The sequence below is a fragment of the Lepisosteus platostomus genome, chromosome 12 (genome assembly GCF_059453375.1).
Source record: "Lepisosteus platostomus isolate fLepPlt1 chromosome 12, fLepPlt1.hap1, whole genome shotgun sequence".
Taxonomy (NCBI): Eukaryota; Metazoa; Chordata; class Actinopteri; order Semionotiformes; family Lepisosteidae; genus Lepisosteus; species Lepisosteus platostomus.
Genome location: NC_142622.1, coordinates 33,913,221 through 33,941,106, shown reverse-complemented (window position 1 = coordinate 33,941,106; position 27,886 = coordinate 33,913,221). Strand labels below are relative to the sequence as shown.

Here is a 27,886-nt window from a genome sequence, read left to right as displayed (position 1 = left end):
TATTATTTCAGTTTTTATTTAAGTTAATTGAAATATACAAAAGTGAACCCCCAAAAGTGCAAAAAGCTAAATAGCCCTTCCCCTGAACAAGAATTAAAAATTACAAAATGATATTTTAACAAAAGATATTATTCCAGTTTTTACCTGGGATCAGCAATAACAATGTAATTTATTAAAAAAAATAAAAATCTATATAAGCCCTTACACACGTCATATCTGTTAAGGCCTCTTGAAGAGCAGAACTATAAATATCACTGAGAAAATACAGTTCAATTCCTGCTTACGTTTAATTTTGAGTACTCCTATTGTATGCATTATATACACATTTAGCCATCGACAAAATTGTCTCACTCTTTGTAATAATACAAGAAATGTACTGCTTAGTCCACTACACAATTTCACATTAAATAGTTTTGTTTTGAAAAGGACAGACATTAACAAAGTGCAAGTACTTGGTACTTGGAGTGACTTCCCTTTGTGCTGACTCATTTCTAATGATGTGAGTTACAGCACACAACGTTCAAATCCATTCACCAGCTGCCTTATAGCAGCATCAAATCACTTCCACAAAACAAGAGACAGCAGGATGGAAGCAGACTTCGTACAGGGTGTCTGTAGTGTTAAACAACCTAAGAGAGCATGAGGTTGCAGTGCTCATTAATCACAACATAAATCCCTAGAGATTAAGGGTTTCCATTGATACAACTGGAGTAATCAGGGTAAAGCACCTGGTTCAAGTACAGAACAGTGTTCCCATGTGCCTCTTGCCATGGGCAGAGATCACCGTTCACCCTCTCACACCACCAATGAACAGGGCAGATACACGCATGAATTAATGTTTGAATTAGTTGTTTTGAATTAATGTTTTGCAGACTGTTGGTGTCAGCCATACAGTAGCACCTTAACTCTGTCACTCTAAAACTGTTTGCAGCAGAAATCCTTAGCCTTAACCTGTCTGTATGTGCCGTCGTATTGTTTTTTTAACATTTTTATCTTTATCTTCATAGCTGTTTTCCAGATATACAGTACCGGAAGTTTAAAAATAGCTATTCAAGAGGATAAGAAAGTCATTTCGCTAAACGTTTCAATTCCCAGGATCATTTTTGAAAAACATTTCTAAAAAATATTTTAAAATATATTTTAAAATATTTAAAAAAACAATATTTTATAATATTGTCCTAAGCAAATACGTAGCATCATTCTTTGTTACATTAAATGCTTTTTCTAGCTTTCTCTTTGTTAATATTTTACATTATTACATTTTTACTTATTATGTGTTGACATATATGCATATTGTTTTTTTACCATAATATTTTAGGAAACTTTAAGTAAAAGAAATACATGTATATCACAACATTACATTCATTCCATGTCTCATTCCATGAAAATCCTTAATAAATCAATCATTCTTCATGAGCAGTCTCATTTCGACACATTAAGAAAAAAAGTTGTTTTCTTCCATTTTAAAAACACATCATTGAGACTGTAAGGCAGGAAATAGGCTTGTGACAACTGCCTCTCAACACAGATGACACTTCTGTGTTTTCAGGACTGCATGACCACAAAACTAAAAGAAATAAAACGTAAAGCCAGGAATCAAACATATATTAAAATAAATTCATTTTAACTAACCATCACACCTGAAAATGTGCCATATAATTATTATTATACTGTATTTGAGAAATGTGGATGAAAAGGAACAAGAGATAATACTTAAAGAATATGAATAATTAAAGGTTAGTGAAAAGGTAATTTGGTTGGTTTCCAAGAGTCTGTTTTTTGCCAAGTTCTCACATCTTATCATAATTTAAATAATTATTAATTATTGCAGTCAGAAGGAAAAAGACACCCTACAGATAAACCTAAATATCATTTCACATCAATCGTTAATAATGTAGAATAGGTTTCTGAAATATAGCAATCTGATGTGCAGGAAATACAATCGTATTAGAATTATTTCAGTGCAGTGCAGACATGAACATGACTAAATTTCCCAGTCCTGCATTTATCACTGTTCAAAACTGCTGTGTCCAAGCAACACTTTACAGTTGTGTGAACTTAAATGTAGTTGAAAAAAAGAAAGAGATAATAGAGCACACAATCAAACAGACCTGAAATGTGATTTCTATTTAGAAAGATGTTCTGACTGTAAGGTCTTCAGCAAATCACCACTTCACCTGAATTATATGTTTCAAATCAAAACCTTCTATACTGCATAGTACAGCCATGTTCTACTATTAACTGTTCTGCCATTGTTGCTTTGCTTTTATGTGTGAGGTATTCATTAAATGCACTTTAAAAATTCAACATCCGGAATAATGGTTGTCAGGACACCATGAAAGAGAAATACCCCATACCGAGGTCACGTTAATTCTAGGAGTGTTGGAGGTTAAGATTAGACATGTACTTGTCTACTATCAGCCTTCAAAGTTAGTGCAATGGCTAGTGATTTATACAAAATTCAGTAGTTAAATCTCATGAGCAGTGCCAAAAGTACTACATCCTTTAAGCAATAGTTTGCATTGCTATTTAAAGGGGAACTGCAGTTCAGTACAGTCGCCACATTGTCGCAAACACCTGGTCTCGTCACAGGCGAGAACAAGAGTTCCGACAAATTGCAACATGATGCGGCCCTTCCTGCTCACTAGTCATTGTAATGGCTAAAGTAATGCGATGCACGAGAGAATAAGTGCAGGTTGTGCAGCAGACATTTCCCCACAGAAATGCACAGATAACAAGTAGTATTTGTTGCCAAAACCATCTCGAAATCAAGAGCAATATTTCTATTGGAGTAAAAGAGATGTATTCACAAGCCTGCTTGTTTACAAAGTCATAGGGCCGCATCACATCACCAGATGTTTTGTGGCCTTGTTCTCAATTGTAGAATATTGTGCTGTGCATACCGGAAAATGAACCTATTTAAAAATGTAAATCGGATATTTTTACATTTTACTTTTATTTTTGTTTGAAATGCACTCATCGATGCCGTTTCTTTCTATCCCCAAAATATAAAAATAGCGTTGCAGTTCCCCTTATAAACTGGAGATGTTTTTTTAACAATGGAGCAAGGAAGAGTTTATACAAAACTGAAAATTCACTGTTTTACAAATCATTTACATAAATCACATGTAAAAAATGTAGACTGGAGTTTTCAGAATTAAGTGATTGTTTCAACAAGCAGTTGTTGTAGTTAGAAATCCAGCTTTGTGGTGAGACCAGGAGCATTAAGGAACAAAGTTGATGAATGCCTAAGGTACTGAGGAAAAGGTAACCTATAAACAGCTATAACAAAATCAAAATAGAAATGTTTTAGTGTAGGTAGTACTTCTATTTCAGTACTTATTGTTTTCCCAGTTAAAATGATCAATTTGCATCTTGGGCAAAATCAAAGAAACCCATCCCTTGACAACTTCAATAGGATACTATGAATGCAGTCCAAAACACATATAGTACCATTAAAAAAAGAACAAGAGGCCGAGGCCAAATACTAGAATTTCAAGTAACACTTCAGAATAGGAGATATGTGTAAAGCATGTGTTATGTATGAATACTACTGTAGCACTTTAAACATCACACACAAGTATCAAGATCAGTTAGGTACTTACAGTATTTCCTTTGGTCAGTAATAAATAATAATAATACATTCCCCTCATGTAACACTAATAATAAGGCATGTTTAAGGCTTTTCTTAGCACTCAGCAAGCTGTTTTTCATAAAGAAGCAAGGTGTGCCTTACAGGTGTCTCCTTTTCTGAAGTGGTGCCAAAATAAATTTTCCCTGAATTCAACTTAAAATAGAGAAAAGATACCTCTCAGTCTCCCAAATTTCACAAATGAGCTGGAGCACCACTGTTTGGATGGCTCTAACATAACAGACAAAATTCCGAAGAGGCACAATGTAAATTCATTTTAACATACAGTATTACATACAGTATGTAACACCACACCACCTCATGTGATACGTTATGACAACTGAATCTAATATGACAAGAAAAGAGATAAAGTAAAAACATTCAAATAATGCAACAGAATAAAAACTAGAGCTGCCAGTTTTAGTTCTGCTTGGCCCTCAATATTGTCTCACCAAAACATTCTTCTGTATTATTGTCTCTCCTCGAAAAACCACTTCTGGAAGTTGGTGTCTGTGCACGGTCTCAGTGCTGGAGCTGGACTGCCTGCGTCAGATTTGTCAATAGCTTGCACACATTTCTGTGTTTTAATGTGGAACAAGGTACTATCCTACAAAAATAAAATAAAAATAAATTAAGGCAGATATAATTAGAGAATTAAGACACAAAGGAAAACAAAAGAGACAATATTATAATATACAGACTACAAGCTCTTACACACAGTATATAGCATTCTACAGAGAAGGACCTGTAACTCATACAGGCTGAAACTGTGTCCCCTAGTCTCTGAGACTTCAGCCAATCGGCCACTGCTGTAAGAACCTCTTATACTTGTCTGTAGACATAGTTGGAGGTGAGGCGTTGATTAGTTCATTTGTGAAAGGGTAGGAATGCCATATTTGCACATGGGTGTAGATTACAGTTAAGGTATATAAAAGGCCTCACAGAGGCAGTTTTACAACTGGTGGATGCTGCACATTGGTGGTGGTGGAGGGGAGTCCCCATTACCTGTAAACTGCTTTGAGTGGAGTGTCCGGAAAAGTGCAAGGACAAAGTGTAAGCAATTATTATTATTATTATTATTATTATTATTATTAACTAATTTTCTCAAATTATCCACATAGGATTAAGCCAATAACTTAGGGTGACTGTTTCACAAAGGCAAACTCAGGTTTAAGTTCTCAAGTTAAAGCAACTCAGGTTTAAACAACCTGACTAACTGCAAAGAGAGTAGAGTATCAAATAAGAAATGGACATTTTTTGCAGGGGACTGATTGGTCCATGAGTCGAGCTTGCAACCTCCAAGTCGGGTTAGGTTGATAAGAGCAGGTTAGGAGTACAGGATATGCTGCTATAGTTACTTAGCCGTATACAATTCAATCCTGCTTCATAAAATCAAAAATCTAGATTACTGTCAACATGTTTCCAAATGTTATTCAGTTAACAGAGTAATTTCATTTCACTTTTAACTTAAACATTAAAGTTAATGAAGGAGATGGATCCACACGCTCAGATAATACGAATACATATAAAAATGAATATCTTGTGGTTAAACATGTATTTTTATTTTGTACTATTTTCTCATTGTTGAAATTGTTTTTTTTATTATTCAATAACAATTTTTACTATTCAAAAGTAAAAGCTGCAGATGTGTGAACAGTTAAGGCTTTAATGTGTGTTAAATTGTGACTAAAACATAAGGTAAAATTCTAAAAGTTCAGTCTTCAAAAACAGAACCATTACAGGACTAATTTTGAATTATTTGTTTTGCATGAATTGTTTTGTTATTTAGAAAAAAACAAATACACACACAAAAGGCAGTTGGGAGTCTCAAGCAACAAATATGGGTAACGATTTGAAAGTCAACCTACGTTATCTTATTCTGGGCCTTATCATCTTCTTTATTTTTTTAAATTCTAATTCACATTTCATAAAGAGGGTCAATATAAAGTATACTGTGTTAATGTTAAGTCAAAAAAGGCATTACATAGCAGCAAAGATGTACAATGGTGTGTAGTCATGGAAACAATGAAGCTAATCTGCTTTGGATTTGTTTTGTTTTTTTCATTTTTCTCTTTCACACATGCTTTTCTCCCTAATTCAATTTTTCAACTCTTTACTTTCTCTTTGGCACCTCTTCCCAACCTGTAAAGTGTCGATTGTCCTAATCTCTGAATTCAGCAGCTCTCTGTGGGCGGCTAGTCTGAAATGGGTCAATATAAATTTTATCATGAGGAAACACTCAGAGGGAAAGGCAAGGAACGATTCACGTCCACATAGAACAGCGATCAGCTAAAGAGTAAACTTTACTCCTGGGAAGGGTTGTAATATTGCAGTATAGTCTCCTGACTCCTCACTCCCGATGATGAGCTTTTATACGTACTTGAGTTAATTTAGGAGCCATCACTACCCAAGCAAAACCAAGCAAAATGCCTGACCAGTGCACCACAAGTCCACACGTTATTTATGGTTTCAGTACATTTCTCAAAGGATTTTTCAAAACTGGTGTTGTTGTGCCACCTAGCTTGAATGTTTGTGTGAAGGTAGAGTAAAAACAAAATACAAAACAAGATGTAATATTCCTTTTCCCCCCCCAACATCTTCCGCCGTCATTCTTAGGACTCTGAGATCTTAATTCTCAAGTTCTTGGCAATAAAAATGATTAAGATTGAATGAATCCAAAGACAAGATAAAAAGATGTCATCTGTAAGGTCAGAAACAATTTTTGAAGGGCTGAGCATTCACCAAGGAAGCAAATCAAGAAACGTCTCCGAGAACTTCAGGAGTTTCCTTGTCTAAATTCCACTAAGGAAAAGGACAACCCTCTATTGTCTTTCTCCCAATCCTAGCATTAAAAAAGTAATTTTCCTACCTCTCTTAAGATAAATTTATGATCTTCTGGGACTGGCAGCCCCGGCTTCCTGCATAAGTGGATGGTTAAGTACTCTGTCCCAGGCTGCACTGTAGCGCAGCCTGCTGGTTCTCTGGTGTTGTAGCGGATCTCATTGTCAGAAGAGTATTCAAAGAACTGTCAGGTAAGGAAGAAGCACAAAACAGTTTAGTTTCCTAAAGAAAAGAAATGCTAACTAATCTAGAGATAAAGGTATAAACTCTGGCTAAGTGTTTTTACTGCCATTATAATCATCCATTCACACAAATAAGCATGCATCCTTTCTCTAAAAAGAAACCAAAGTGTTAATATTGTGTTCACAATACCCCACTAGGACATTCTTGTGTAAACATTTTTTTTTTTTTACAGACTACATCTGTGTTCTAGTAGTAAATGAATTGTCAATCTGTCTCATAGGGCTAATTGCTAGTTATCATAAAATAAAAGCAATTCTTTAGCATTAAGCAATTCTAGTATTTTTTTACTACTATACTATAACATACTATAACTACTACTGTACATACTAAATAGCAAAACTTAGTAGTAAATTTCTGTTTGTCACCTTCAACTGTCCCAATTTAGAGAAATGCAATGATGTGTGTCAGTCAGTCATTACTACTAACAGGGTATGGAAATGTTGCATATCAATGTATGAAAGAGTGGCTTATGTATCTGTGTAAAAGCAGTAAAGGACTGTAGAACAGTCACTGAAGGGCAGTACTATTCTATAGTCATAAGAAAAATGCTAAATGATGTAAATTGTTAGTAACGGTATACAAGTCAATATGAACCATGTTAAATATTATAAACATAATGCACTAACACTCAATTTACTATTCTGAACCAGAAACTAAACAATATTATGACAGCCAGTTGTTGCTAGGATTTATTTAGAAGAAATACATCCGAAACATTGTACTCAAGTTAAATGCGAATTGAACATGTGCAAATTCGCTTATTTGTGATTCAGGCCGGCCGACGGGTTTTGGATAGAAGACGATGAAAGCAAGCCAAAGGTTGTTCTCAAATTTCAAATGAGCCGCGCAACAGACTAGAGTGCTAGTGAGTGAGCCCTGCTCCCCGCACAGTTACCCACTAGCCTGCAAATCTGGCTGTTTGTATTTGCCACAGGTCTCTGCACCAAACCCTCACGAATGGAAAGACCCTACTGTATATAAAAATAAAATTCTCCACTATACAGAGACTCAGTAGCTTAATATACTGTTTCCTAAAGTCCACTGACATCCACTCTATGTTTTCTGACGCAGATACTGTACTACACTGAAGAGAAGACTGCAGAAAATGCAAATGAGTACTTTATGTTTTGTTTAATCCTCCGTGAGTCCTGAACTGTTCATTCCTTTAAAGGCCACAAAGAGCAATTTGCCCATTAACCTGCTAAAGAGCAAATTCAGAATTCCTCAATAGCTGGATATGTGTACAGTAGCTTTTATATTTGGCAATTAGGAAATATGCATAAGTAGTCTGAACTATTTAAAGCATGCAATGGTGGATCATTTAAGAAAGCAATACCCAAGGTTTTTTTTTAATGAAACATATTGTACTTCTGACATCACAGCCTTTATGAAGACCCTGCAGGTTCTACCGTTAATACATTTATGAAATAAATGGAAATTCATGCATTAAGGAGCTAATGGACATTGTATCTGCACATCCAGGGTTAAAACTAGATATTTAGCTCATTGGTAAATGAGAAAATAAGAAACTTGTGTCTTAACTTCTGTTAAAGGCTTACTTTCTATTAAAGTATTGGCTAATTGGCTATTATCCTGTGATAATACTGTAGTCAGCAGTCTTTAATTGCATTATATTATTTATAATGTTTGCAAAGCATTATAGAATGATATTGTTAGTAATTATATTTTAACATGGTACAAACACGAGGATGGTGCAATATATTAAAAAGCCCCTGTCAGTCAGGAACCCTGCTTGAGTGGTACAAGTGCTATCAGTACACCAGCAGTTCAGTCCTAAGATTTCTGCATCATTCGGTGTTGAATTTCCTATAGTCTGGAAAGTGTATGCGTATGGCTCCTGACTCACCATGTAAGCAGTACAGTATTTTGGGAGGGAATTGCAACATACCTGATTTTGTCCCATGCCATGGCAAGGATACAGGATGATCTGATGTCCAGCAACATTATTATCATCTGGTGGATTGTAGTCAAAACAATAGTTCACCATTCCTTTGTTCTTCAGCTAGAAAAAAAAGTCTTGTTACTTCTAAATGATTCCCCCTGTTTTTAGCAAGCAAATCACAATCAAATTAACACAGTTTTGATCATTTCTTAACAAAATGTAAAGCTTTTCGTGGGGAAGGCCAAGGCCACAAACTCACCATGCCAAACATTCCTGGTTGGTCTTCTGGGACATGGATGTCTGGGTAGACATTTTCGAGGTACCACTTGAAGTTTTGACACCCCAGTTTGCCTCTGAGCTTTCTCCTCTCAGTCACGTCCCCAAAGGCTTCCTAAAACAGAACGTTAAAATCCAAAGGTCACGCTCCCTGTCACCACCCACAGAGCTTGCATCAAAAATGTCAAACAAGAGCACCATCTACCATTTCTTCTAGAGCAATGCTCGGCATATTGTCTCACTTATGGAGAAACTTACTAATTCATCCATCCATCCATCCATCAATTTTTTCACTGTTTCTTCCACTTCAGGGTCATTGGAGGAGCTGGAGTCTATCCCAGCAAGCAACAGATGAAAGACAGCACATACCCTGGACAGGACATCAGTCCATCGCAGTGCACACACAGACACAAACACTCACACCTACACCACGGCCAATTTTCCCAGAAGCCAATTAACCTACCAGTTTGTCTTTAGATCGTGGGAGGAATCTGAATTGAACCCAGGGCTCCTGCGCTGTGAGGCAGTAATGCTACTATCCGCACCACCATGCCACCCGTAATTTTTAATTTACGGTAGCTCTATTTCTAATAATATTAAGAACGGTAAAGAAATCCTTCCATAGCCGGAGCCTAACCTAACAAGCAATGGGCACAAGGTTTAAATTCAAAATTATCATTTAAAAATACAACTGTTGCACATCATAGATCATTGCGCCTATAATTCTATATCTCCAGTTATATCACTGGCTATAGAAATAAGTGGTAACAAATGTTGGATTAAAACTGTTTAATCACACTGAGCTTGACAGTGAGTATCAATAATGTACTGAAGTCATACAATACTGTTAGGGAAACATCTAAACAATTTAAAGAACTGATGTGCAAATAAAACAATGGAGAAATAAATCAAACATATACACACCTAAGGTTAAAATGCTTCCTTGATCTCATAAATTCAGAGAATATATTAAATAAATCTGGGATTTAAATCTACTTATCTGGATCAGTCTGTACTGTACACCTGTACAAAAACTAAACAGCCTCTCTGATCGGTGATTAACATTAGTTCAGGCCAAAACCATATGTATGAATAATAAGATAAAAAAGTCTTATTTTTTTAATTCAGTCCTCATATTAAATGGTTTCTATGTTTATTTCTATTCAAGATTGTCTCATTGATTTTCACATGCTACTCCAATTGTTTTTCACTTTGTTCTAATTTTACTAAAGCAAAAGCATGTCGTACACTTTGACAATATTATTCCAAAATACATAACAGGTCTCAAGGGGGAGGTAAGGGGTTATGAATTTATTGGTTGGCAGTGTCTCTGTGAGTACATCAACAGAAGTGCTGCTGTACTATGTGAAAACAGGAATAAATTACAAAATAGTCTGTGCTCAGCGTTATTGAACATGCATTTCTGGGTGGATAGATAAATTGATTGATTCTGGGTCAAGCCCACGGTTTCTCCAGGACACAACTCCTTACCCACGGTGAAATAATTTGTTCCTACTCAGTCGGAAAGCAGTTCTAACTTCTTAGGGAAGTGCCACCTCATTGCTTCTCCACTGAGAACATAAATCAAAGTCATCCAGTCGGACCCTACTACATCACTCGGCACCACTCTGTTTCCACTGCAAGGCCTAGGAGGAAAGGGAAACTTAAAGCTCCATTTGTTTGATTCTGATCTTGCTATACCCACTGCACAGGGTTTGAGCTTTGCTGCCTTGGACCAGATCTCACTTCGTTGCACCCTGGAGGGTCACTCCTTATGAGAAACGTACACAGCATTTATTTGCCACACACGAGGTAAGTGTCGAGTGGCTCGTCAGATCAGGCACTGAAAACTCCTCAATGCCTGATCCTGGGTCACCACACCAGTGGTCAACTGGGATTTGCACGCAGTGGGCTTTTGGGCACCACCATTGCTCCATGGCCTGTCAAAACCACAAACAATAACTCTGCTCATCGCCCTGCCACTCATCTTCCTCGTAAATCACACAGAAGCACACATCAAGAGACGGCGGCCATCTGACAACCGCCACATCCATGGCATCCAGGGAAAACCTGTCACATTCTCTTCTCACAAGAGAAACAAGTAACAAAACGCTGCTAACGTGCAAGACTACCAAGCGGGCTACACAATTAGCAGGACAATGTGTATCTCGCTAGACTAATTTCAGAATGAAGTACAGCATTTGATTTCCCAATGTAGCACCAGGCAGTCAAGTTGACCTGATCTGCCATAAAGAGAGTGTCGGCAACAACCCAACACCAACAAGTGTCAGTATGTAACTGAGAAGAGTTTTGCTGAACGACCCATGACCCTGAAGCCTTCTGTCCATCATGAGTCATAAAGGGGAACTGCAACGCGATTTTTAGATTTTGGGGTTATAAAGTATCGGCATTTGTAAGTGCATTTCAAACAACAATGGAAGTAAAATGTACAGAGTAAAGTGTAAAAGATTAACTTTCCAGGTATAAAGAAGAAGCAGGCTTGTGAACACACCTTTTTTAATCCAATAAAGATATTGATTTTGATTCGAGACGTTTTTTCCAACCAATGCTACTTACTAGATCACGTTGGAACATTTCTGTGGTGAAATGTCTAATGCACACACCACTAGTGACTAGTGAGCAGGAAGGGCAGCTTCACGTTCATTCATGGGAACTCTCGCTCTCGACTGTGGCGAGACCAGGGGTTTGCGACAACATGGCGACTTACAGTACTTTCACAAAGTTCAAGATTTTGTGTTTAATTTGGAATTTGTAACATTTTGCAATACCCTCAATTATTTTTTTTTTTAACTGGTCTTAGAAATAAGGTCTGCAGTTCCCTTTTAATGTGCCAAGATCACACCAGCCACCTTGTTTAGACTGATGCCTGTCACAGATACCCAAAATTCATACACTTTAATTTTTCTTAAAACCAACAAGGGTCAACCAAGTGAAAAGATCATTTTAAGGTTTAGTGTAATATATACAAATAGTAATAAAAAGTTTTTTTTACTTACTGTACATGAATATTTTCTAAAATAATTCAACTTAAAAATGTAAAATAATACTCTTTATTGCTGCTATTTGATCCATGTGCTTTTTGCATGAACAAATTAGTCTACAATAAAATGTAAATACCAGTTTCACTGGTTTAATTTAAATGCAGAATTCATCTACAAACCTAAACCTAATGTGCACAGGGATCAAAAACATTGACGTAGAGGTAGTTATTTTCCCAACTAGATTTTCCATAGCATGTGGCAAAACAGCCATAAAAAACTACATTTTGCTGGATGACATACAGTACAGCAATCTGAAGTGATAAATGATAAATGCTGTCTTGCCCAGGGGATGTTTCTTTAATTGGTCATTCATCAATTCATTTCATACAGGGGCATCTCAGCATAGGAGACCATTCATCACAATAAGACAGAGCAGCCATGTGTGTTGCTGTATGGAAGAAACATTGTTTTATGGTCTTAGAGAAAGTGCTCTATCTTTAAGAAGTTCTACTTAAGAATTTTTTCATTAAAAGTACACCATCACTGCATAATCTAACAAGTAAAGCTCTCAGGCTAGATTTCTTCTGATAGATTAATAATAAACTGTATAATGACATAAAGTAATGATTAACATTGGGCATCATGAATGATGGTGAGTGAGTCTACGTGTATACTAAGAGAATGGTTGTGAGTATTGTATGTAAAACAGTTTTTGCTCAGGCTTTCCCACAAGCCCTGTATGTATATGTATAGAATAATGTACGAGAGTGTTCACAAGGAAAAGGTGTAGGATTAATTATTTCAACATTTATTTTAAAATAAAATCTGTAGAAAGGAAGGATGAATTATCATTATCATTAAAATGTCATCGGTATTAGCTTTGATTAGATGTGGTTCAATAACAGAATTCTGCTTAATCCTCAGTTGAAATGTATTAATGTATTAATGCCACTTGTTCCCTGTTTGGAAGCCTACAATTGCTTACACTTTTCCGGACACTCCACTCAAAGCAGTGATGGGGACTCTCCTCCACCGCCAATGTTAATGATGATGCGACAGCAGCCATAGTGCGTCAGAACGCTCACCACACATCAGCTATCAGTGGGGAGGAGAGCAGCGTAATGAAGCCAATTCATAGATGGGGATTATTAGGAGGCCATGATTGGTAAGGGCCAATGGGAAATTTGGCCAGGACGCCGGGGTTACACCCCTATTCTTTTTGAGAAACGCCCTGGGATTTTTAATGACCACAGAGAGTCAGAACCTCAGTTTTACATCTCATCCAAAGGACGGCGCCTGTTTACAGTATAGTGTCCCCGTCACACATGTGACGACCACATGAACCGCAGGGTGAGCGCCCCCTGCTGGCCCCACTAACACCTCTTCCAGCAGCAACCTTAGTTTTTCCCAGGAGGTCTCCCATCCAGGTACTGATCAGGCTCACACCTGCTTAGCTTCAGTGGGTTGCCAGTTGTGAGTTGCAGAGTGATATGGCTGCCCCAATAATATACCATCTAATATACAGTGTTGTACTGGTGTGCAGTTTTATACAGTATGTAAATAACTATGTTACGAAAACTAATTATAGGTCAAAAGAGTTTAGTACACATTCCAAACGACCATGCAAATACATCCCAGTGCACAATTGCTGTGCACGTCTGAGAGTGCTAACATCACAGGAGTTTATTAAAGGTCAGTATCTCAAGCTCCCAAAATATAAAATCATCTTCAAAACTGCAATCATTGTGCCGACATTATTAATGTTTTCATTTGAGTGTGCAATGAATTTCCTTGGTCCACAGTACACTGCTTTGCCACTGTCTGTGCCAAAATCTTGGCAGGAAAATGCAAATTGGAAATAAGACAGCAGTTGTTCAGAACATAAGGGTACAGGCCAGGGTTTTTAACACGGGTATGCAGTAGGTGTTTGCAGTACACTTTACGCCTACATGTACAGGTCATTGATTTAAAAAAGAGCAAAAAGGGTAGCTTTGAGTGGAGGCGTAGAAACAATATACAAATCACAGTACATTTTAGCTACCACGTCAGTCACTTTTAAGGGGTGTCATGCTAAAACAAAAATATCTGATCAATTGTCTTGGATATAGTAAATTCTTAAAGGGGAACTGCAAGGCTATTTTTATATTTCAGGATTAGAAATAATCAGCACTGATAACTGCATTTCAAACAACAATAAAAGTCAAATGTATGCAGTGATGCAGCCTTATTACATTGTAAACAAGCAGGCTTATGAATACAACAGAAATATTGCTCTCGATTTCGAGACGGTTTTGCTGACAAATACTTCTCACTTGTTAACTTTGCATCCTGATCACCTTGGAACATTTCTGCAGTGGAATGTCTGCTGCACAACCTGTACTCATTCGCTTGTACATCGCAGAACATTAGTCATTACAGGGACTAGTGAGCAGGAAGGGCCACATCACATCGCAGTTTGTGGGAGCTCGTGCTCTCACCTGTGGCGAGACCAGGGATTTGCGACAACATGGCGTCTTACAGTATTTTCAGAAAGGCCACGAATGTGTGCTTAATTCAAAATTTGTATTTTGTTTTCGGTACTGAAACATACCAGACGGGCATGAGGGTTCCTGTGGTAGTAGAGCTCTTTGTACTCATCCATCCAGACCTCAGCAGCGCGGACACTGTTAGCCAAAGCCTTGCGGCGGGAATAGGGGGCTTGTCTCGGGAAAATGTGCCCCACGTGAGAGCAAGGGTGAATCTCAAGGCTGCCACCACACTGCCAGATCTGTCAGAGAGAACACATCATACTCACAGACAACAAATTCAAAAGGAAGATGCAAAGAACCTTAACTTTTTCCAACATGAAATTGTCAGCAAACTAAATGAAATTAACCAGTTGGAATTAGTACACAGCGTAAGCTTAAGTAAAAATATTATTATTTTAACAGCTATTGTAACTAATAATTTTTCAGTTGTCCAAATTCTGAATAGTGTGATGTATAGAGAAAATGTTTTAAAGTTTATTTTGAGCAACTTGCCTAACTGAGGAAACAGCAGCCAGCCCATGAGGACGAGGCTGACAGGACACCTAGAAGGCTGAAAATAGGGTGTAGGGAGGAGTACAAGAAAGAGCATAAAGAGAGTGCTTAGAAAAAAGATAATTACAGTATGTGCAGTTTAGGGGTAGTGGGCGAGATGAGATATTTGACCTCCACCAGAAACCTCCTTTTAAAACACCATTTCCAACCTTGTAGTTGAGCAGAACGCCAATGAATGTGACATAGAGATGAAACGTATTAAAATATATTTTGAGCTGAGGGAATGGGCAGCCTGCCTGCGAGGTCAAAGCTGCTAGGATCCTCCAAACCCGATGAAAAGAACCCCAATGCACTACTGCTGAATTCTTCATTTACGGAAAGTAATGGTGCCGTATAATGGAGGTATGGTTCACAGATGAAATGCTTGAGACATAAACAAAAGGATTGAAGGAACCTTTAGTAATGTTTCCAAATTAACCAAGGAGGGAGAAGAGACTTGGGGGATGATGCTCCAGAAAGTAATGTCTGAGTGAGGCCAAAGAAACAGAAGAAATGAGAACCCCCAAACACTGAGGCAAAATCCTCAACTGTGACATTATGAAAGTAGATTGGGATTTGGTTTAATTTAATGTAACACATCCGTGCACTAGTGTACAATAATGAAATGCAGTGACTGGGGTTCCTAAATGATCAGCAAAGAACAGTGTGGCTGGAAAACATTGGCACTTAGAGGAGTTGTAAAGGCAGGCTATTCACTATTAATGTTCAGAAGGGATGACTGTCCAAAATGGGAGAAAAGAAAAGGTTTAAAAGATTGATCAGAAGAAATGAATGAAGAGTTTTAAATGCAATGCTCCGGAACAATGATCTGAGAAGGTGGTGCAGCATACAAAAAAGATATACAGTATAAGATTTAGAGATTCGTTGGCCAGGAAGTCATGTGCAATTTCTTCATCACCTTAAATCACCAAGCATTTGGCATCCAAGTAAACATAATGGTACAGAGGTATTATGTAGAATGCAAGGCTGAGAGGATAGTTGTTGGACTTTAAGAGACAATGTGCATAGCATTGTATAAAGAACAAAAGGGGTTAAGAGCTCATATAAGATCACTTTATTAACCATATACAATTTCTTGCATTAGGAATTTGTCTTTTCGCATACCCCAACCTGCTCTCTATGAGACACACAGGCAGGGAGAGAGAAGCTTGGTGTCGGAGCACAGGGTCAGCCATTTATACAGCGTCCCTGGAGCAGTTGGGGTTAAGGGCCTTGCTCAGGGCCCCAACAGAGTAGGATTCCTCTGCTGGCTGTGGGATTTGAACCGGCAACCTTCCAGCAACAGGCACAGATCCTTAGCCTCAGTGCCACTAGCAGCAGAGGGAACTCAGAAGCGGTGTAGGACCTGGAAATAAGTATCATTTGTTTTGGGTATATGACTCAAATGAAGTCATTTCCTTGTTCAGCCAGTTACTGAAAGATTTCTGCTTTAAGCACGTTAATTAATAGTTGTCTGACCCACTACTGCCACTGCCCACTAAAATCCCAAGCATCAACCTTGTCAGGCTTATCAAGCGAAAGATTTTTGCTGGTCCTTGTTTCTGTTTATCCCCCATGAGAATTTTCTGAGCTCACCACTTAGAATAACAATGGGTGAAAATTCGTGCCACAACACAGGGCAGAGCAGTGGCACTGTGGCTAAGGATCTGTGTCTCTGGCTGGAAGGTTGCTGGTTCAAATCCCGCAGCCGGCAGAGGAATCCTACTCCGTTGGGCCCCTGAGCGAGGCTCTTAACCCCAGCTGCTCCAGGGGTGCTGTACAATGGCTGACCCTACGCTCTGACCCCAAGCTTCTCTCCCTATCTGTGTCTGTGTGTCTAATGGAGAGTAAGCTGGGGTATGGCGAAAAGATGAATTCCTAATGCAAGAATTGTAGATGGCTAATAAAGTGATCTGATCTGAAAATATGCACAAAAAAGCAAGCATATTGACTATTAACATCTTACCCTAAAGGAGAATTCCAAGTTCTCTCCTCCCCACACTTCCATTCCTGTGTCATAAGTACCCAGATAATGGAAGTATTTTTTACTGACAGCAAACAGGCCCCCAGCCATTGTTGGTGACCTGCCAGTGAAGCACAAGTTTGAATGGCACAGATATTTATTTTTATCTTCACATGATAAGAATATTGTATGTATAATGTGGCAAAGAGAAAACCTGTCACCTGAACCCCAGTAACTATTCCCAGTTACTCCTGCAATATTTTTACAGTCTAGCACAAGACTACACACTTTCAGTTTGGAAAGTGGAATGGGAAACCAAGTCTAGTTTAAACAAACTATTTTGAGGGAACATGAAAGGTCTCTTGCTAACAGTCCCCAGTCTTTTATTTCTCAGGAGTCAGTAAATATTATTGTATTGTAATGTTATGGGGTTTATTTATATTACTTATACATGTGATATTTAAGTTGCAATATTTAAGCTCTTTTAATGTTATTTACGAACAGGTGTAAAGTTGTTGTAGTGCTTTTCCTGATGCTTGTATGTTATGGTACTGTTGGCCCACAGTTTTTACAGGTACACGTTAACTGTGTAATGTTTAAGTTCTAAACAAGATATTTGTGCTTAACATGGTTATTTTACTCTTTATGTAATGTGAGACCTCCAGTCACAATTTAAACAAACAAGTAATAAGTAACAAGATAACTAACTAACAGCCTGTTGACAGCTTTTATTGAGTTTTTATTAAGTTTTGGTGATCTCATGCTTTTCACAATGGGTGTAATGTGTGCATTCTTTTGTGTTAGCCCAGTGCTTCCTTAAACATTGTGAGTAGATCTAAAAGTCAAAGTCGGGCTTTAAAGGTCAGAATTGGAAACGTTCTTTCACTGTGCAACTAGAGAGCGGCTGGGTTAATGAAAGACTTCTCAGCTGCTACAGACCTGATGACGTCAGTGGGAGAACTCCTTCGTTTCTGCTCGTGCTCGGGGACTGTGTGCCAGGTGAAGACCAGCCGCCAGTCGAAACCCCCAATCTGAGGCTCCCCGGAATTCCCTAGATACTGGAATGTGTTCCAGTCAATGACGTCAATGACAGGACACACCACAGCAGACTCGTCTTCCTTTATTCTGGGAAAAGGAACGTACTGTGCATTAAAGCATTGCAGCAGGCTTGCATAACACTATACCTCAGCCAAATCCCACTCAGTGCCACAGTACAAGCAACACAAATGAAAGCCGGCCCTTCTCCTTCTCTTAAGAATGAGCATCCTCTTAAGCATCCTATTTATAGGATGGTTGTAATTGCTGGAGTTCATCAGAACTATGTTTTCAAGCTACATGTGCACTTAATACTTCAGGGGTATAACACAATTTAGTATAGCTGTCAAATAATGACAATAACAGCAGCAACAACAATGATTCTGGCACGTTTGAGAAAACAATACATTTGGGGCTTGAGTAGTTTCTCAGTTTCAGATCTGAAGCTATGACTGCTCCCCTGTAATTTGTGTATTTTTTTCATGCGTCACGGTGTGTTTTTCTGGAGCTGGGGGTTCATTCTTGCATTTTTATTTATACGGTCAGCTGCTGGTGTCCCCCTCCCGCAAAAAGGCACTTGTTCTTTTCCAACGCCACCAGCCAGAAGGGACACGATCCATGGCGCTGGCTGACTCACCGGTGTAGCAGGGGCTCCAGCCACCCTTCGTGACACTCGCAGTGGCAGTCCAGGAACGTCAGCACATCGCCCGTGGCTATGGACGCCCCCAGCACGCGAGCCCGCACCAACCCCTCCCTCTTCTGGGCTCGGATCAAGCGCACTTTCCGCAAGCTTGAAATATACCTCTCCAGGGGCTCCTTCAAATGTTCTGTGCGGGTTTGAAATAATAATAATAAACTTCATTTTAAATGGCGCCTGTAAAGGTGGCTTCTTAAAGAGCTTTACAGAACGACAACAACAACAATAAAAAAAAAATACACAAGATAAGCAGGATGAGAATACACAGTTAGAGGAGAGAGAGAGGAGATGGTGGTAGAAGTGAAAAAGAGAAATGAAGACCATGCACGCTTTTTACACATTTCTTATGCATGAGTTTTCTTTTTAGAACGTCCGTGACCAATTCGATTTTTGTCTCAAGATTAAACAAATAAAATCAGGGAGACTAATACCATGGTCCCTTCTGGTCTGGTTTATTGTTTCTAGGTTCAGATTTTGTATCATTTCTTAATTTATATTTATGCAGCTGCCACCACCTATGATCCCCCATCATGTAAGACAACGCACTTCAAAGAGATTAGTTTACTTATTTAATTCATGGTTATAATATTAATGCTTACAAAAAAAACTCATACAGTATTTATGCCGAAAGCTCTAATGTCTGCACACATGCTAAAAAAGAGTTAATCATAACATATCAGAACAGATTATTATTAATAGTTGATCATATTATTGGAGCTATTGGACCAGTGTATATGCATGTGTACAGCATGAATTCTGCAATGTGTTCGTGTAAGTTTCATGCGCTTTACAGTGCCAGAGTCTTAACCTTGCCCTCGTCGTGCACTTCCAAAGTGGAAGACGTACAGTAGTTCAGTCAACCATTACACTTTTGCATAAAAAATAATAAAACTGGCAGCCTTTAATTCAAAATTAAAATTTACAAAAACATAACCACAAGATTAAATCTATCCCATGTGTGAAGTGATTAAAGTAATTATAAATCACAAACTTGATCTTAGATGCACCTTCGGACTTAGTCAAGCCCTGTACCTAATTCCTCTATTTAGAGACTCAAATGCTTGTTTTAAGAAGATATTTTTTTTATGTGAAAGAAGCAAGAAACCATATTCAGCAGGACATGCTACTGCAGTGAGGCACAATCCCCAATCAATCTCTCTGCACCACTAAGACTTTAAGTAGGCTGGCCTTTTTAGTACAATAACATAAGTTGCTGATAAGGAACAAGTAATAGGTTTATTCCATGCTGAAAAAAAGAAGAAAGAGAACACAACGTTTCGGCCGTGGAGCCTTCTTCAGGTGTGCTGATAAGTTGCTGATAATTATTCGAATAATAAAGTCCTAGACTTACTCAGTCTTCATGCCACAGGCAAGCAAAAATAGTATTCTTGTATGATAACATGGTATTCTCTAGGTCTAAAGAATGTAACTGGACTGGAAATGCAGAAGAGTGAAAATACAGAATGTCTTCTTTACACTGAATAGTAAACAGTGAACACACTGAACAAATGGACTGAGCTGTTAACACATGAGTCTGACCCAAACAGATAATACCACAGTGTCTATGTGACTGACAGCCCATTAAATCAATGCTTTAAATTGGATTATCTCTAGCCAGGCACTAAAACTTCTAAATCTTTTTCTCTCCCCCTTCAAACTCTCTTAATGCTTAAAGAGGGTGTGATACATCTCCTAACTACTACTTAAATTACCACAAAAGCGGCATTGCTTCACATTTTCATACCAATTATGCCGCTAGAAATCATCTGAGGAGACAATGCACAGAACAAACAAAACACAATAAAGAAAGTGTGTACAGTATACATTCAATAAAGCAAGGCACAATCAAATCTCATATGCAGGCCCTCTGTCCTGTCACACTGACATAGAACCTGCAGTCTATTATTGTATTAGTAATGGCAGCCTATATAGCTACTAGAACATTCATATTCAATTCAAAATACTTCATTGATCCCCAAGGGGCAATATAATGGGAAAAGTCTCCTTTTATAAAACACTATAGTTCTCTCACTTATGGCTCCATCTCTCCTATGACCACAGGATGGCACCACATACAAATTGCTTGCTTTGTTCTCAGTATACAGTTTCCCTGTGTCACTCAAGACCACTGCTACCTTGGATAGTCTCAACTGTTACTTGTGCAAACACCAGAGCTCTGTTATTTAATTTTTATATAAACATGAGCTTAATATGCAGATACAAATCTTGGTTCCTAAGGCAGAGAACATAATTTACTTTCCAATATTGCTGCACACTTCTCCAGCATACACACAAAACATTTTTCCAAAGATTAACAGATTCACTTCATTTCAATTTTGTATCAATAAGATTACTAATATATTTTTACTTTCAGTCTTTCTTTCATTTTAATTACTATTACGTTGCACTATATAGTTTAGGGAAGAGTCTTTCCATATTAGGTAGTTCTATAAGTGCACAAATTCTAAAGCACTGGATACCGTGGAATACCTTTTCTGACTGCATTTGTGCGAGACAAACCATAAGACACACTTAACAGAATATATAAAAAGTAAAAATAGTTTTACTTTTTCTACATTAAAAACCCTCTAAGAAATGAAGATCTGTCACATTTAAATGTACACACAATATCTCTGTACTTCTAAAGCATTAAACAGGTTATCTTGTTATCTATCGAGCTAGTATACTACTGTAAAATGCATGTAACAAATTCTGAAACAACCAACATATTTCTTCAATGGGAAAAAGTTGAGTATTTGGGTTGTATAGAATATGGTTTAGGGAGAGTGGGACAAAGTGTGATTAATAGTGAGAAGTTTAATAGTGTTAGAAAACAGACAATCGAATGGGCTTTCTTACTAGCAGATGTAAAAGAGGTGTATATCATGCAAATTATAACAAGGGTTGCAACAGATACGATACAAAATGCAAGTATTATCCAAGAGATGTGTTGTTATGCCCTACATATTTTTTGGTTGAGCTTAGAGACACTCTCTTTCTGAAATATTTAAGCATGGAACTTGGAAAAGAGAATATGAAATAAAGCTCAGACAAGAATAAATGTTCTTCATACAGATTTAACATTTTGTAAAAAATACTCCCTTGATTATATCAGCACCGTGACAGTGAATGCAGCCCTTAACAACTGTAAAAACAACATGATGAAAACAACAACTGTGAACATGACCAAATTTCCATTATTAAGCACAATCCTTGATTTTTGGGATAACATACAAATGTCAATAACAGTACTGATTGTAGACAGTACTACCCTCCAGCGTATGAATCTAATGTACCCCACTAACATGTCAGCACAGAGGGTTCACTGTTTAAGTGGTGGAGAAAACGTGTTGGATTTCGTAATGTTGATGTACATATGGAACTACTTACAGAAACAAACAAAGCAAATTTAATAGGACAGTGGAGCGATTACTTTAAATGCAAATGTGCCCTGATAACTCTCATCTCTTTCCTACTGTAGCTGCTTGCAGTAGCTCTAAAAAAAGAAAGTATGGAGAAGAAGGGCTTGTAATTCCAGTTTTTGGCATATAATAGCAGTGCTGTGACATATTTTCTTGAGGAGTAATGTGCTTTGTTTCAATGTGCCTCGTGTCCGATGATGCCCCCACTATCCCCAACATAACAGGCGTTTGTTTTCTATTTGAGCGCATTATGCAGTTACTTTTTTCCTTTTAAAATTTAAATAACGTCTCACCTCTTTCACTGTAGTCATCAACAAGGATGATTTCCTTGAGAAGGATGTCAGGCGAGGTCTCCAGAACGCTGTGCACCGTTCGCAGTAGTGTTGACCAAGCCTCATTGTAAAAGGCAATAACAACAGAGGTGGTTGGAAGGTGGATGTAATCATACTTCAGTTCTTTACAGCTGCAAAATTCAATGTTACAGCAATGAGCACGGTTTTCAATATTCTACACATTCTGACAGTTTCTTTTGATGGTATTTTTGTGGCTTTAAAATTAAGTGAGGGTTTTTGGGGCTCTACTGCAATCAATATCTGGCAAATGCTGTAAATGAGGGTGTGTTTTGACTTGTGGCAAACAAAGGTAGAGCCTATTTCTGTCACTTTGTATTCAGGGGATGCGAATCATGGAAAACTCCAGGAGTACGAGTGGCTGGAGGTTGGGCCATGGTGAAGTGGAGAGCTCTGGCAAGGGTTGTGCAAACACAGAGTCTATCTCAGAAGCACAGGGCAGATATCCTGGATGGGGTACATGCTCATCTTCAAACACACAGAAACACAGATGGCACATGCAAGCTCCACACAGAGTGTCCCCAGTTTGGACGAGAGAGCTGTGGGACAACAATGCCATCTTCTGGCCCATGTGCTTACATGGGAAACAAAATTCTGTCAGCACTACAGAAAAAGTTGCACATTCCATCTTATATGCAGTATTGTGTTTAATTTAAACAGTTAATATGACTTTTATCTTTTTAAGGAATGTTTGCTCTCCATATAGTAATTCCCTCATTTTTGTTAAATATTTTATTAAATTAAACGATCTTTTCTGCTTCAGGGTATCTACTCAGATACCTACTCTAGACTTTTTAGTACTTAGTATTTACGTTATAAAGTTATGGACTTTATGACAAATGATATACAGTATCTGTGTATGTATAAATGTACTGTATCTGACATCTTCATAAAACACACCTGAGATTAAACCGTAGATCTTGCATAAGAACATCTACAGTATATATGCATATGCACTTACAGAAGCACTCATTGTTTGATGACGCATTCAAGTGTGTTAAATATCAACACCCATCCATTATCAATAAGCTAATTATCCAGGTGAGGATCAAGAGCAAGTCGGAGCCTATCCTAAAGGTATACTGTACAACACAAGGCGGAGACCGAGAACACCCGATTACTCAAACCTGAATGGGACTGCTGCAGGTATTTTCACAATAGCCAACCAAACCCCGTCAGTTTAAGAGTTTAAATACGCAATAAAACCCCACAATGACAATATGCAAACTCTTCACAGACAAACGTCCGAAACTGGACTTTAACCATTTTTATTAAACGAAATCTGCTAAACGAACAAAACAAATGAGCTTGAAAGGGTCGTGATATTTTAAACTCAACGATATATTATTTCAAAACCGGTCGCCTTGCAAATACCGTTCGTTGTCTCAATATTGCAGTAACGGTACAATTCTAAAACCATCCCTTCAAAACATGTTTAACACATGTGATGTTTGTGGCAATGGGAAATAGCCAGTGAACCCGGCAAGGGTGATTCAAAAGTAAATAGCTGAAAACCTAACCCACAATACGGAAACCTCCCATCCCATACAATATTTTATATTCCTCTTGGGACTGAAACCAGTTCTATCTGTACAACAGAAATGAAACATTTATGAAACAGCACAGTACTCTGACATTGTCATCGCATTGTTAAAAATTCTAAAAATGGCCCAAAACTAAAGCTACTTGCTTATAATTTTAGCAGCTTGTATCTGAAAACGCTTGTTGTAATGAATCTTATACCTAAAGTGTGTAAAATGTAAAGGCGTACTATGGCTTGTCATTTCGTCTTCCTCGCAACATCCTGATCTTTGCTCTTTAAACGGGACTAAACCTAGTGGTTTAAGTCCTTAGGGTTCAAGCCCTAAAATCATGTAAAAGAACTGTGAAAGGGAAACAAATTTCACTAAAATGGAAAAAATGCTTATTATACATATAATTACGGTAGTCGGGCAAACATCCATGTCGTTTAATCGTAAACTCCATAAATATTAGATTTTGTTTAGGCTGCACTTTGTCGAAAGAAGAACATCACAGATTTTTGTCCACTGAAACCCATTTTAAGAGGATAGTTTTTTTTTATTAAAAAATCGCTTAGAATATTTTTACTAAGGCATGGTGCTTCGTCATCCTAAAAGTAACAACTCAATTACTTTGCATAGTATGAAAACGATCTCACCCATTGATTTCAGGAAGTCTACACCTGAAGGCAAGTACTGATTCCTTAAAAACAAAGAATATTGTAATTCGAACTACATTATAGACTGATTTAGATGCAGAAATCACGTAATCATTAGGTACGAGTAAATACATTTTCATTTCATTAACAGTTCAAATTCAAAGGGTTGGGGAACGTAGCAACTAAAAAAAAGTTCTTAATCCCAAATGAGCATGGCTTTTCTTTTAACACACCCTTGTGCGGTAAATCTACGGATCATAACAGCTAGGTTAGGCTCGTGTTAATGTGAAACACCAGCATTCTTTGATTTATATAGGTTTTCATTGTTCAGATACTTCTTGTTTTACACGCTGCTAAAAAATCAGGGGATTGAATGTCTTGGCTGCAACAGAGTATCTACGATTGAATGCATGGCTGAACGAGGGAATGGCAGGCTTTTGTTAAGAAAACAAATTGCAGCAGTCTTATTAAGCGCTAATTATCATAAACAGGGTTAAATCCTCTACCAATACAAAATCAGAGTTAAGTGCTTGAATGGAAGTAACACCTCATGAAAACTTCGGACACTTACAGTGGATTCCATATTACAGGCAACCTGCGGTGAAGAGAGATCTTTTCGCTGAGATAAATATTGATCTGATGCTTTTTGATGCTCTCCTCTTCTTTCTTCTTCTCATCTCCATCTAGTTCCAGTTTTACGGGTCTTCCCAGTTCTCCCAGGGCATTTATGTCTAATGGTGGCTTTTCATAAACAGGTTTCTGTAACCTTTCTGTGTCCTCGGCAGTTCCACCTGTAAGAACTCCTCGCCTGCTCGCAGATCCCTGCTCCTTGTCCTTGTTCTTGTGAAAAATTAAATATCCCGCAGTACATGCTCCAAGAATAAAAATAATCAACTTCGGCCGGCTCCTTCGCCCAAAAAGTGCCATTGCGCCCGATCCTGTCGCTCTCTTTACGCATTAAGCATCACCTAAGTACAGTACAATTCAAATTTCAGGTTATCCGGGCGGCTAAGTTTGAAGAAACTGAACTAATTCACGTCACAGAAAGAGGTTTTTTAGGGACACAATTCTACCCGATCAAAAGAAATTGATATCATTAACTGTGCACATGCTCATGGAAATATCAAGTGTCTGCGGAGGAAATGATACTTTTGGTTGAAGAATATCATTTAAGATACCTCCTTGTCCTGGTTAAACGTTACAGAAAAGAAACGCTTTCTAGTCTTGTAAACTGTGAATACCATTGCCCATTTCATCAGATGAGAGAGAAAAAGGATTTACCAGATGAGATTAGCAATGTGAAAAAAATCCAGGTCAAATCACGGAAAGACTTCTGCGTATTCACAGTTATAACACTTATCCAAACCCACTTCGCGTGCTCCTTTCCTTAGTTTCTCTTTTCGATCTTCGTGGTAGAAAGCAGATGAGTAAAATCAGGATACTGGAATTAAACGTTCAAACCGAAATTTAACACCTCCTGTGTAAAACCAGCAGCAGGTTTTGTGTATCCAGGAAGTCTGTGATGGCAGGGGAGGAATCTAATTTGCTAGTTCTTTTCTTACTCGAGGAGAGAGAAAAAAACTTCTCCTTATAGAGCTACCAAGTTTTCAGTATTTTTGCAGCTTTTGCAGAAATGCAATGATTTTTAGGAACGCAATCAAAATAAAAAGAAGCAGTCGATCATACTAAAAACAAAATGCTTGAGCACGCCTCTCATAGGTTATACTTGTTGCACTACTGTCGTTTTGTAGCAATTCTGTCAAAAAGTTCGGCTACTCTGACTGCTTCCGGGTACGTAGCAGGGGACGGACACTCGTGACGTGAAGTGAGTTTCGGGTGGATTAAATCGTAATGTAAACCTCAGAGGAACAAGGCACTCCCCTCATCCCAAAATTCAGCAATTTGTCTCAGACCTGAATGAAATCTTCTTTTTTAAAAAACATTTCGAAAAATTGTCAATGAGCGCATTTTTGGCTTCACGGAACTTTGGTTTCTGTGATTAATTTGGACACTGAATTGTTGTCGGGAAAGATTATAAATGCTCACATTGTCCGCAGAGAAAACATCATACTTGAATTATTTCTTCAAAATGCACACACTTTGCATATTATATACATTTGTGTGTGCGTTCTATAGAATTTCACCTAATAGGTTTACATAAAAGTCTCCGTTGTATATCTTACACAATAAACTGCCCGACACTCGTGAATGTGAATTTGACCAGATTAGAAAGGACATGAACGGTAACCCCATTTTGAACTCTAGACGTTACAGGATTTTATTTAGGGAAGACGGTTACTAACATAAATTTACCAAATCGTGTAATACTCCCCTAAAATGCCACATTTTGTGAAAAACCTCATAGCATAACAGTCTAGCAGAATAGCAGTAATCTATTCTGATTTTCTAACTCGCTCCTTAAAGAATAATACATACAATATTGCAAAAATGCAGGTTATACCCTTGAAACAATATATCCTACATGTTTAGCAAAATGAAAATTATTAATATTTAAACCATCTACCAGATGGTAACCTGAGATCCACAGTGTGATTGAGTATTCATATCGTTAACAGGAACAAAGCAGCTGGAGTGTTGTAATATTCTATGGTACACTGCCTATAATATGGTGCTGATCTTCATTAACTTTGAATATGTGTGTTGTTTTTTGTAATGTTCAAGGATGATACATTTAGCATTTTCGCATTTGCGAACAGTACTAGTTTTTATCTAATAAAATGTAATTTTATAAATAATCAGGAACTGTGATATTTTGTTACATTTGTTTCTAAATTTGAAGTCATTTTTGGTTTTCAACTATTATTGTATCACTTTGTATTGTATTGCTTTTGTAATAGGCGTCTCCTAAGGAAATTAAAAAAAATGACTAATGATGAGTAAGACAATTTTAGTTTAAGAAAGTTTGGTTCATTTAGTAAACTTTTAAAGTTCTGCTTTTTAAATTGAACTGGGAAGTAATTAGTGGGCAACATGTATTCAGACTTTACTCCCATTCCAAAAAGAGAGCCATTCATTTTTAAAACAAATTCTTCTTTGCAAAGATGTAGCGAGATACAGATATATGATGCAATAATAACAAAACGTCCTGCCTTTTTGAGGAACCAAGGAATACTCTTTGAAATCCGAATAAGAATGTGTTTGGCTCTAGAAAATTGGGATAAATTCTTTTGCAGAGTTTTTTTTTTCCATTATCCTATCAGTGAGCGGTTGCTATTGTAGAATAAAAGTCTGAAATAAAAATCCTTTTGTATGTACAGTACATAC

General features: G+C 37.7%; 1 protein-coding gene across 2 annotated transcripts; it reads right to left on the bottom strand.

Moving 5' to 3' along the window:
* On the bottom strand, positions 1-26,388 carry galnt12 (UDP-N-acetyl-alpha-D-galactosamine:polypeptide N-acetylgalactosaminyltransferase 12). 2 transcript variants are annotated; one of them, XM_088601718.1, is made up of 11 exons: positions 25,173-26,388; positions 22,366-22,535; positions 18,591-18,780; positions 17,858-18,043; positions 16,922-17,039; positions 14,487-14,663; positions 8,878-9,009; positions 8,625-8,738; positions 6,501-6,656; positions 4,084-4,238; positions 1-1,567 (listed from the first exon to the last, which is right to left on the bottom strand). In XM_088601718.1, the coding sequence occupies exons 1-10, from the start codon at positions 25,526-25,528 to the stop codon at positions 4,101-4,103; spliced, it is 1,737 nt and encodes a 578-aa protein (XP_088457844.1). In that variant the 5' UTR covers positions 25,529-26,388; the 3' UTR covers positions 1-1,567; positions 4,084-4,100. The 2 variants fall into 2 exon arrangements, with proteins under 2 accessions (XP_088457844.1, XP_088457843.1); XM_088601717.1 differs by having other exon boundaries at positions 1-4,238.
* Positions 26,389-27,886: the final 1,498 nt, after the last annotated feature.